Source organism: Capsicum annuum, chromosome 1 (genome assembly GCF_002878395.1).
Source record: "Capsicum annuum cultivar UCD-10X-F1 chromosome 1, UCD10Xv1.1, whole genome shotgun sequence".
In the NCBI taxonomy this organism is placed as follows: domain Eukaryota; kingdom Viridiplantae; phylum Streptophyta; class Magnoliopsida; order Solanales; family Solanaceae; genus Capsicum; species Capsicum annuum.
The window spans coordinates 42101163-42112842 of NC_061111.1; the positions used below are offsets into that span (position 1 = coordinate 42101163).

The window sequence follows — 11680 nt, forward strand, 5'->3', positions numbered from 1 at the left end:
AACCCTAGATCTAATTTAGGAACGAAAATAAATCCTAGATCTACTATATTTAGGAAAGTAAAAAGCTAACCTTTGAACTGAAAATCAGTAGTTCCTACATAAAAGATCGTAACTTTAAGTGTTTACCCTATATCGTACCACCTCCGTTGAAATCAACCCAATCAACTTCATTTGAAAAGAGATAAAAAATAATTTTTACTTGTCAATAATGAAAAACAGAACAAAATTGTTGTTTATCTCTTCTATCGGGTTTAAATTTGATAAAAATTTGAAAAAAAAGAGAGGTGAATCTTTTACCACGTTTTTGCTCTCATCCGATGACTTTTCATTTGGATGAAAAGGTTTAATCGGGTTAGGGTATAATATGAGGTTGGGTCGGGTCGGATGGATTAAATAGATGGGTTAAAAGAGTAATAGGGTCGGGTTAAGTTTTAATAAAAAAGAAAAATTAAATTAGACACGTAGCATCACAAGAGGGCGCACTTCACTCATTAAACTTGAGCATGAGTATCGCAGGGAGGTAAAAATATCACTTTTATATAGTTTAAATGAGTAATGGGTCACTTATATAGTTTATAGTTTAGATGTGTAATAAATCACTTATATAGTTTAGATGTAACTTTGATTTTTCAGGTATAATTTGGGATGGAAACGAGTTTTTCCTTCAAAATATAAAATGCTTTTATAACGATATAATGATGGGACACCACAGATTATCTCATCTATCTCAATCCTTCTGTATGGCATATGTAAATAATTACATCAGCTTTTTCTCTTCTTTCTTCATCTGGGATTTCGCCCATTAAAGGTTAAAAACGAAGCTAATATTTTAGTTTTCATATTAAAATTATTACCGAGTAAAGGTAAAGGAGATTTCATTCTTACATTAATGTAATGCAATTTTAAAAGAGAATAAAAGGGTCTTTCTGGGCTGCTTGTGGTAACTTATTGAGTTGTCTAATGTCTTCTAATTGATTTGTTGTATGTATTTAAGTTTTGTGCACCGTTCTTTGACAAGATATTGCAGGTTTTCTAATTTTTTTTTTTTTTCAATTTTTATGTAAAAAATTGTGTAACCTGCAATGGCAGGTATACTAAGTCAAGTTTAGCTGCTGGTTTGGTACGTATAATAGCCAATAAGAAGGGGCGCCTGGGAGTTACTGTACAGTTACTTTCATGTGACCGGGATGTCACGGTTCAAGCCTCGAAAAACAGCCTCTTGCATTTCGATGGTACAATAGATTACCAAAACCTGCGCATAGCAGGAGCTGTAGTGCAGGCCGCCCATTAATAGCCAATAAATGATATTGAAGCTTGTCTTTTGACCAGGATAATTGCACTTGTGTGTAAACTGAATTCTAGGGGGAATAAACCATTGTATAACTCTTCTTATATTTATTCTAAGAACTTTTACTCTTTTTAGTGCTTGTGGTTCCCTGTATAGTTTTAACTCTCCTGTTAGCTTTGTCAAGTAGTAACACATTACTAGCTACAATATGCAAAGTGTGATTCCTCTGTGCTTAGGAAAAAACTCAGAAATTGGTTTATCCAAAGTTTGTGGTGGGTAGTTGCAGTCATTCTGATGTCAAACCTCCTTCTAAAATAAGGAGGAAACAATGGCCATGTTTGTATCCCTGTATGGATATTGTTTCGTTATCTAGGTTTTGTTCATTTACTTCAATCCAAAAGGTACAAAGTCCCTTGCTTTATTACTCTTTGCTGGTCTTTTTGTTCGATGAGCTTTCATTTGTTAAGGTTTTCCATATGTGTAGGTTATTCTTGATTGCATGCTAATTTTCCTTCCCTCTCTTAAAGCCCCAAAGCGGTAGTATCTATCTCGTTTCTTTGTTAGATGGTTTTCCCAATTTTTCATCTTCTTGTTTTTCAATTGGAAAATTGGTTGATGTTATGAAGTATTCAGTTGATGAGGAAGTTTCTTTCTTTTAAAGCGCCTGAGAGAATCCATTCTCTCGTGAGCCTTTCAGTTACATCAAGCCCGAACATAAAGTAGCATTTAAATTCTTTTCCCCTCTGTCTTCATCAAAATAAATATATTTGTCATGAATTATGTGTTTGAGATGATTCAGGGTTTGGAACTTTGAGAAGATGCAATTTGGTGTGGAGACATGTGTTGCTTCTGTGCTGTGGCTTGATAGTGATGTGTCTCTGAACATTCTAATGCATTTGAATGATCCAGCTGATGTGGTATGTGCTGGCGCTGTTTCACGCCTTTGGCGTCAATTTGGTGAGTCTTTCAATCTTTCAGTTTTTTACTACAGCTTTGTTTACTACTCTTATATTAGGCAGTGAGACTGGAAAGCTGTTATTTATTAATCTCATCATAATATTTTTTTTATTTTTTTTTGAAAAAGATAACTTAATCTCATCATAATATTACACTCCTAATGATGTTAATATTCACAAGCGGTAAGTCATAGGTTGCATTTTCCTGTTTCTACTGTGGGAGTCTTCTATTCTTTGTCCTATGTTTGCTATACTTAATTAGCCTAATAACTCATAGTTGCTCTTTCTTTATATTCTTTCATCACTATTGATACTTAAGTAAAGAGGCTTACCAATCAAAAACAATAATTAAAGAGCCTTTCTGCAGTGATAACATTTTCTTTGTTTGAATCTAGATCTAGCATGAACAGTGCCACTAAATTCACAATATGGATATACCTCAGAAAGAGGAAGGAAAATCTTAAGGGTACAGCCAACCCAATCATAGGAAGGAGAAAATGTGCTTTGGTGTGGAGACACGTGTTGATTTTGTCCTGTGGCTTGATAGTGACGTGTCTCTGAACATTCTAATGTGTTTGAATGATCCAGCTGATGTGGCCTGTGATGGCGCTGTTTCACACCTTTGGCTCCGATTTGGTGAGTCGTTCAAGCTTTCAATTTTTTCTTTATAACCTTGTTTAGTAATCTTATTTTAGGCAGTGAGACTGGAAAGCTGTTATTTTCTATCTTATGATAATAGTACACTCCTAATGATGTTATTTTTCATAAATGGCAAGTCATAGATTGCATTTTCCTATTTCTATTGTGAGAGTCTTCTGTTCTTTTAAGGATTTTCCTATGTTTGCTATACTTAACGAGCCTAATAGATCATAGTTGCTCTCATTATAGATGCTTAAGTAAAGAGGCTTACTAATCATAAATAATAATTAAAGTGCCCTGCATGATCTAATATTTAAGATTCGTGGACACGGATTCGACAAGAAATCATTCAAAATTCTAAGAATATAGCTACAAAACTATGCCTAGATTTGAGAGATATTCTGTGGAAGTACTTACATGTAGTTTTTAGAAGGCATGTGATTCAGTCTTCCATTCAGGCAACTAGAGTGCTAGATTACGTTCTCCAAGATGAACAATTTCATCCAGTCTCCTACAATTTACAATGTAGCAAACTAAATACTAAAAACATATTAAAGTAAGACGAAAATAATTAGAAGAATTTGATTTAAACAATACAACAACAACACACCTAGTGTATTCCCACAAAATAGGGTCGGAGAAGGGTAAAGTGTACGCATCCATACCATTACCTCGAACGAAGTAGAGAAGCTATTTCCAATATAGCCCCGGAAAAATTGATACAAAAAATAAAAAACTTATCTTTTATTCAAGAGCTGCACGATTCTTGATCTTACTCCACATCTTTGCCTCTTGAGTAATCAAGACATGTAGTATAACTTTATAAAGTAAGCGTAAAATAAGTCAACTTAAATAAAGTAAAATCTACCACTACCTCAGACGAAGTACAGAGGCTATTTTCAATAGAGCCCTGAAAAAATTTGACATAAAAAATAAGAAAACTTATCTTTTATTCAAGAGTTGCACGATTCTTGATCTTACTCCACATCTTTGCCTCTTGAGTAATCAAGACATGTAGTATAACTTTATAAAGTAAGAGTAAAATAAGTCAACTTAAATATAGTAAAATCTGAAATATTATAAGTTTAAGGTATCAACAGAGAGACATGTTCAAAAAAGACTTATGCACCCAAGGGTGTGGCTTAGTGGTTCAATGAAGTTGGGTTGAGCACCATGAGGTTTCAAATTCAATTTCTAACGGAGACAAACACTATGTGATTTCCTCCCATCTGTTCTAGCCTTGGTGGACAGTGTTACCTGGTGCCTGGTGTTGTGGGAGGTGGCAGGTATCCCGTGGAATTAGTTGAGGTGTGGGCAATCTGGCCCGGATACAATGGTTATCCCCCCTAAAAAAAATAGATACATAGAGTCAACTCATGTTCAAAAAAACTTATACATGTTTCAAGTCATGTTCAAAAAGACATAAACAGCGAAACAAGTAAAATTGAAATTAATTTTTTTCTTCGATATCTTCTATATCATTAACTTCAACTCTCCTCAAATCTTCTAAATCTTCCCCAAAGACTACCGCTTCTAATTGAGGTTCATCTATTGATATCTCAAGTAAACCATTAGATGTTTAATCAATATCAAAATAATCCCCGCCTATAGTATCATGAAAATGAATAAAAATATAAGAACGTTTCAAAGTGCAAAAACTTATCACAAAATAAATTGTGTAAGTAATTGTACACATACCTAAATCCTAATATTTTCTCGGACCACTTGTATATTTTTCTTTCTTGCGAGAGAGCAAACAATTATTATTTACAAATACCAAATCTTCGGCTCTTGAAGTTGCTAATTTTATTTTTCTTGAAATTGTGAATCATGGAATAATTGCCCCAATTTTGTTCACAACAAGAGAAAGAAGCCGGTTGCAAAAGCAATTTGGATGCCAAACTTTGTGGAGCCGAATCCCCATGATTTGCCCATTAGGAAAGCAGTTCCTCATACATCATAGCTTCAATAACATGAGGCTCACCAAAATAATTAATACCTCTGCAAAATGTTCCATATTCCAAAGAAACTTGTTTCATTTCATTTGAATTTTTAAAATATCCTTGGAAGCATTTTACCCTATTCAGAGAAATCTCGCTATCTCCGTTCGGTGCTTGCCTTCGAATTCTATTTTCACCTTTAAGTCGTGTTTCATGGTACTATGTTGGAATCAAAGAATGTTCCAAACAATGCAATGGGTGATGCTTTTTTTCCACCTAGCCACACGAATTCCTTGAATAATATCAAAGAAATCGGATTGACCGGTAATGAGATCCTTCCCATCATGCTCAAAATAATTTTTTTCACTTTCTTGATCATTGTGTCCCACATTTTATAAATAAGGTGCGACTTTGGACAATCAAGATTGACACTTCTAAGCATGGAGACAATTGGTTCCGTTAACTTTAAAAAAGAGTAAACTTTATCCCACCATTCATAATCCCCATTATAAGAGATTTTGTGATAACCCTATCTCTCTTATAAGAGATTTAGTTCACGGGGTTTGGCTTCAATTACCCTATCTCCCTTAAGTGCTTCCATTCATCGCCCATCACCATTTCTCTGTAAAACGACTTTACTTTATGAACACGAGTAGCCATGATATTATGTGAAGCAAACCTTTAGACAACTCTCAACTAACACAAGTCCGAATATTTTTGAAAGAGAATGTGCAATGTCGTGATTCACCACAAAATTCTTCAAATTGCTATTGACCGATCAACTCTACTGTCCATCTTCAATTTATAAATTGAGTTGATTTTTCCAAAGATTGACACATGCTTTTCAACTGCTTCCGTTGCTTTAAGAAATAGATTAGCAACATATTCACCATCCTTCACAATCACACTTGAATAAATGGAATTCAAAAATATTTGTCCATCACTAGATGAGGCCATTATAGTTATAAATGGCTGTCTCTTAACATCCGACCATCCAGTAGAACAAATTGACAACCCTTTCTTTCTCCATAAATCATTTACTGGCTGCAATTTTTTTACTAATGTGAGTCTTTTCTTGAACTAAAAGAGTTGTTCTAAGTCTATATATGTTGGGAGGAATATAACCAGGTAATGCCTTCCCTGCTAGAAATTGTGAATACTTTTCGAATATGGAGATTTTGCTAGATTAAAAGATAAACCTGATGCATAGATCGTACGGGCTGCCAACTTGTTGCAGTATTTCGTTAATGAATGTTGAAAGATTTTTCAGTAGCTACACCTGCTGAACCTTTCCTTTTCTTTTTTTCTGTTGTCCTAAACCAGAACCTTCTGTCAGTGAAAGTTAATCTGATTTTTTTCTAGCATCTACTTTGATGGATGATTTTTTACCTTCATGCTCCAATTTCAAAGCTGCACCTACATAGCTAGTGATTTTTTCGCAAGAGTCAACCCCATGATTTGGAAGCTTTAAGAGATGTCCTTTGACTTTATAATATGATGCAGTAAGCTTTTTGTTGCAATAGTTGCATAACCGAACCCTATTCCCACCACCATTGGCAGCAAGTTGGATAACTTTAACATGATTCCATTGGGGTGTATCATCAAAGTCGACTGCACTTTTTGTTGGTCTTAGAATGCCTTTTCCTTTTCGTGTTTCAGCCATAGATGAAAGAATTTTGAAATGGATGGAAAAATTTCGTATGAACCAGTGAACCTCTTCTCTCACTTATAATTAAGGTATTGTAATATGTAGTGAAGTTTAATGTATTACCAAATATGCATAAGATTTAGTTGTATAGATATAGTTTTCTAATAAATATGTAACATATAACTCTGTCAACTCAATACCTAGTAGAAAGTTCAATGTATTACCAAATATGCTTAATATTTAGTTGTATATATAGTTATCTAATAAATATGTAACCATATAACTTTGTCAACGCAATATCCAGTAAAACGTTTAATGTATTAGCAAATATGAATAACATTTAGTTGTGTATATATAGGTGTCTAATAAATGTGTAACCATGTAACTGTATCAACGTAATTTGAGTTGATATAAGTTTGTTTAAATTGCTTACCAAGAACAATCACAAAATATTTACATTGATGAATTGAATTACACGGAAATTAATCGAAATGTACTTATAGCAAAATTATTGTAATACTTTCGAAAGTGTCATGTCTAAGGTGCAATTACTATTTTGGTTCATTTATGGTCAAGAAAACAAAAAGGAAGAAACTGAGAATTCACTCTGATTTGAGAATGGTTGTTCAATTTTTCTTTAGCAACAACAATTATATTGCAAATCAAAAATGCTAATACTAGGGTCAACTTTATGAGTCATTTGTATCAACTTTGATCCCATTTGGGCTCGGTTCATTTCCCTATTTAACAATCCAACTTTTTTTAAAAAAAAAAAAATATAATGGGTTTTATATAATGGATTAAGGGGTATTGTGTTTTAAAATGGATTCTAAAAAATGGAATGTAAACTTCCATTAATAATTTCACAAAACTGCTTGAAAGCCATTTGGCTTAAGAACACCAAATATAGTCTCATCTAAACTTTCACAAAACTGCTTGAAAGCCATTTGGCTTAAGAACACCAAATATAGTCTCATCTAAACAGACTCATTGTTTTGTTCGTTTTCTTCAATCCAAAGGGTACAAAGTCCCTTGCTTTACTTCTCTCCGCCATTCTTTCTCTTCGATTGACCTTCATTCTTTTGTTGAAATTTGGGTGAGTTCCAAATGTGTAGGTTATTCTTGGTTGCATTCTAATCTTCCATCTGTTTGTTTCTCTTGCCTCATTTTTCTTTTCTCATTTCATTGTTAGATGGTTTTTCCAAATTGTTCTTCTTGGTGTTTTTTAATTGGATAATTGGTTAATGTTGTTGTTAAGTATCCCACATCGGAAAAGGGATGGATAATTGGTCTCCTTATATGGAATTAGACAGTCCTCCCCTCATGAGCTAGCTTTTGAGGTTGAGTTAGGTCCAAGATCCATTCTTTTTATGGTATCAGAGCCTTACCCATCCCTAATCTTTGTTTACCAATGTTGGGGCCCACATTATATTGTCCACGCTCCAATTAACGAGGCCTGGGCGTGCGGGGGAGTGTTAAGTATCCTACATTGGAAAAGGGATGGGTAATTGGTCTCCTTATATGGACTTGGACAATCCCCTATCATGAGCTAGCTTTTGAGGTTAAGTTAGGTCCAAGATCCCTTCTTTATAGTTGTGAAGGATGAGATTCATTTATGTGAGTATAGACTTGATGATAAAATTTCTTTCTTTTAGAGAGAATCCATTCCTGTGATCCTTTCAGTGACATCAAGAACAAACATAAAGTAGCATTTAAATTCCTTTTTATCAATTTACTTATTTCCCCTCTCTGTCTTCATCAAAATAATTTCATCCACCAAATTAAATTTGGAATCTTCAGAAAAAAAATGTATGAGTGATTGAAGCTATTGTAAATGATCAAATTCATTTCCACATTTGTTTATCTGAAGGCAATCGTTTCCATTTCAAGATTTCTTTTGCATTCCTGCTCTTCTTTCTAGGGTTTTCTTCTCTTTCTTCAATTCTAATGGTATAAAGTTTCTTCCTTTTTTACTTTTTCTATTGGTTTGACAATTTTGTTCAATGCATTCTTGAATTTATTGGGTTAACCCTAGAATTTTAGATTGTTCTTTAGCTGTAAGGTACATTTTTTTAGTCCCAGATTATTAAATCTTTCATATGCTTATTATTTTAATTGGTAACTGGCCTTGTCATGTATCTTTTTCTTTATGGTTTTTGTTAATTGGAAAAAATGGTTAATTTTGTGACAGATGAAATTTTTATGTGGTAAGAGGGAGTTGCGGATGGTAAGCACCTCTCACTTACAACCCGATGGTTGTGAGTTCAAGTCACCAAAGGAGCAAAAGGATGGAAGCTCCTAGGGAGGGGTAAAAAAAAGATGAATTTTTTATGTGAGTTTTAACTTAAAGATAGGACCTGTAATAGAGGGGATTGGATAGAAAGGTTTGTTGTTGTAGTGGTATGGACTGGGTACATTTTACACTCCCCAGACCCCACTATGTGGGAATATACTGGGTTTGTTGTTGTTGTTGTTGGATGTATAGAAGATTCAAATGGTTGGCACTAGGTAATTTGGTATTGAGGTGCAGTTAGTTGACGGACTTAATGTGAAGGTTCATTCTTTGGAAACCGTTTAAGCAAAGTCATTTTACGTAAACTGGTATTTAAGTTCGTACATTTATCTTAATTGGGATTTGTTTGCTAATTCAACTCTGAATTCCCTATATTAGTGCTGATAAGTGATAACCTTGTCGTTTACTTCCCTTTCTTTTTAAAAGATTTTTTTTGCTTATTGCGTGATTTTGTTTATGTTTGTTGACGTTTTCAGGTTTTGGAACATTGATTTTATCTAGGGGATTACGTGTTGGTCGTGCCATGGAGGCATGTATTGATTTTGTGCAATGTCTTGACAGTGACGTGTCTCTGGACATTATGAGACGTTTGAATGATCCAGCTGATGTGGTCTATGCTGGCTCTGTTTCACGCCTTTGGCGCCAATTTGGTAAGCCAATCAAGCTTTCCCTTCCTTAAAAACTGTATGTTACTGTTGTTTAGGATGTGAGACTTAACTGGCATTCGTATTTTTTTTCCCATCATTACATTACGTCATTTCTCGTGTTGTTAAATTTCATAAACTTTCATAAACAGCAGAATTTACCTTGTTTCCATTGCAAGACTTCCAGTCTTGTTTCATATGCTTTGTATACTTCATCCCATTACATCATGTGATTACTCTGCATAAAGACTCATAATCACTTTAGTTGCATCTTGAATTATTTAAGCAATGAGGCTCTATCCTCAATTTGAATTTGCCTTGATAAATTATCCGGAATTAGTACAAAATAAGTGACGTCTTGGAGAGATTAAAGGAGAAACAGATCTTTAAAGAGTCAGCAAACCGAATCATAATCAGATTTATTTGATTTCATGAAAGTGTGAAATACCAATCACGCAAATGAAGTGATGTCTGCGACGAGAAACACGCTATCTGATTTATTGAGTTTCAGCATTAAGATTAATCTATGACCAAATTATTGCAATTTTTTGTTTCTACCCCGCGTTTCGTGATTTCAGGACATGTATGAGAAGTCCAGTGAGGCAGCCTGTTGGACGATTACTTGCATCTTGATGCATAGAGAACACATCATTTATTATTTCAGTGAATTTAATCAAGAAAGGAACTATCCTTCCCTGTCTTCTTGTTAAGTTTTAAACCAAAAAAAGAAAAAAAAGTGTAGAAGGAAGTTGACTAAAAGAAGATTTTAAAATACTTTATCATGATTATAAGAAATACATGGAGAAGTCAAATGAGGCAGCCTGTCAGATAAGTTGCTAACTTAATCACGCCCAAATGTATAGGGAGCGGAGCACATTGTTTATTAATTTGATGAATTAATGGTTGTGAGCTGTCTCAGTCCTTAAGTAGTTGATTGCATGCATACTTGTAGCATTATTAGTGATCTACTTTCATCATCAAGTGAAATCCAGTTTAAAATGTGTTTTTGTTTTCTCCGGAAAATGATATAGAGTGCTTTAAGTCAGGAGAGTTTGTTCTGTGGCTGCTTTGACTATTGTGAATATTTGGAGAACTTTCACCAAAGCTCTAAAACATTTTTGAGACTTTCATATGGCGGAACTAAATTCAACCTAACTATACATCCTTGGTACTATGAAATATGTCTTTAAATCGCACCCAAGGGTGTGGCCTAGTGGTCAATGAAGTGGGTGGAAAACCTGAGGTCTTAGGTTTCAATCCTAGCAGAGACAAAAAACACTATGATGATTCTTCCCATCTGTCCTAGCCTTGGTGGACCAAGTAACCTGGTATCTGATGCTGATCGGAGGTGGTAGGTATCCCGTGGATTCTGTCGAGGTGTGCGGAAGCTGTCCTGGACACCATGGTTATCAAAAAAAAAAAGAGAAATATATCTTCAAATAATTTCTTTGGATGAAGGAAATTGAGACATTCCACAAATTTTTTAAAAAGCAACCTTTGAAGACAGTGCATTTTTCTGCACCTGGAAGGGTGGGTTTCTCTTTTGGGCATGCCTGGGACCATTGTTCGTTCTAAAACACTAAAAAGAAACATTGGTATTCTTTTTATAAAAAATACCACAACAATTGATTTGGCTTTTAACACAAACATCAGCACTTGCATAGTGTTTGTATGTATATATTGATGACTATCTAGAAGTATCATTTAGTAATATGATACCATACATGGCCCTATTTGCTTATCCTCGCATTTAGTACCTGTACTATCTAGTTGACTGGAGCTTGCCCGGTTGCATGTTGTAAAGTAGTTCATTAATTGTTTGTATTTCCTTAACTATTCTGAAAAATCATGTTTTCCTTCTTAGTGGTTTGTAATGCAATTAAGTTATTTTGATGTTGGCACTGTACTCTGCACCGACGTGATCCGACTTTGCTGCCTTTCTGGCTTGATGATGTGGCATCAATTTCAAGGAACTTTACAATCTCTTTCATAAGATTTTGGCTACATTAAGCCTTTCTTCGAGAAATCTTGGCATGCCAGTTTTTATCACTGGAAGTTTATTACCATTTGGAAGAACAAGCAGGCTGATGATTTACTTGATTTGCAGTGGTTACCAACAGACTCGCTAAGCAACTCTGTGTGGGAAGGTTTCAGCAGCTTTCGAGGATTACCCGTATAACAGAACCAGATTTGAGTGAACCTGAAACAAAGGATGTTGGGTCTAACAATTCCAACTGGGATATTCTAAAACGAGAGCATGAAGTTTATGCTT

The 11680-nt window shown here is 34.5% G+C and overlaps 1 protein-coding gene across 2 annotated transcripts; it reads left to right on the plus strand.

Moving 5' to 3' along the window:
• Window positions 1-692: 692 nt before the first annotated feature.
• Window positions 693-9279, plus strand: LOC124886976 (F-box protein At4g00755-like; the record flags this gene model as incomplete). 2 transcript variants are annotated; one of them, XM_047395972.1, is given in 4 exon segments in its annotated part: window positions 693-808; window positions 2088-2245; window positions 2640-2880; window positions 9241-9279. In XM_047395972.1, coding segments are annotated over 2 exon segments (178 nt in total), but the record flags the coding sequence as incomplete, so codon positions are not given.
• Between the last annotated feature and the right edge of the window lie 2401 nt (window positions 9280-11680).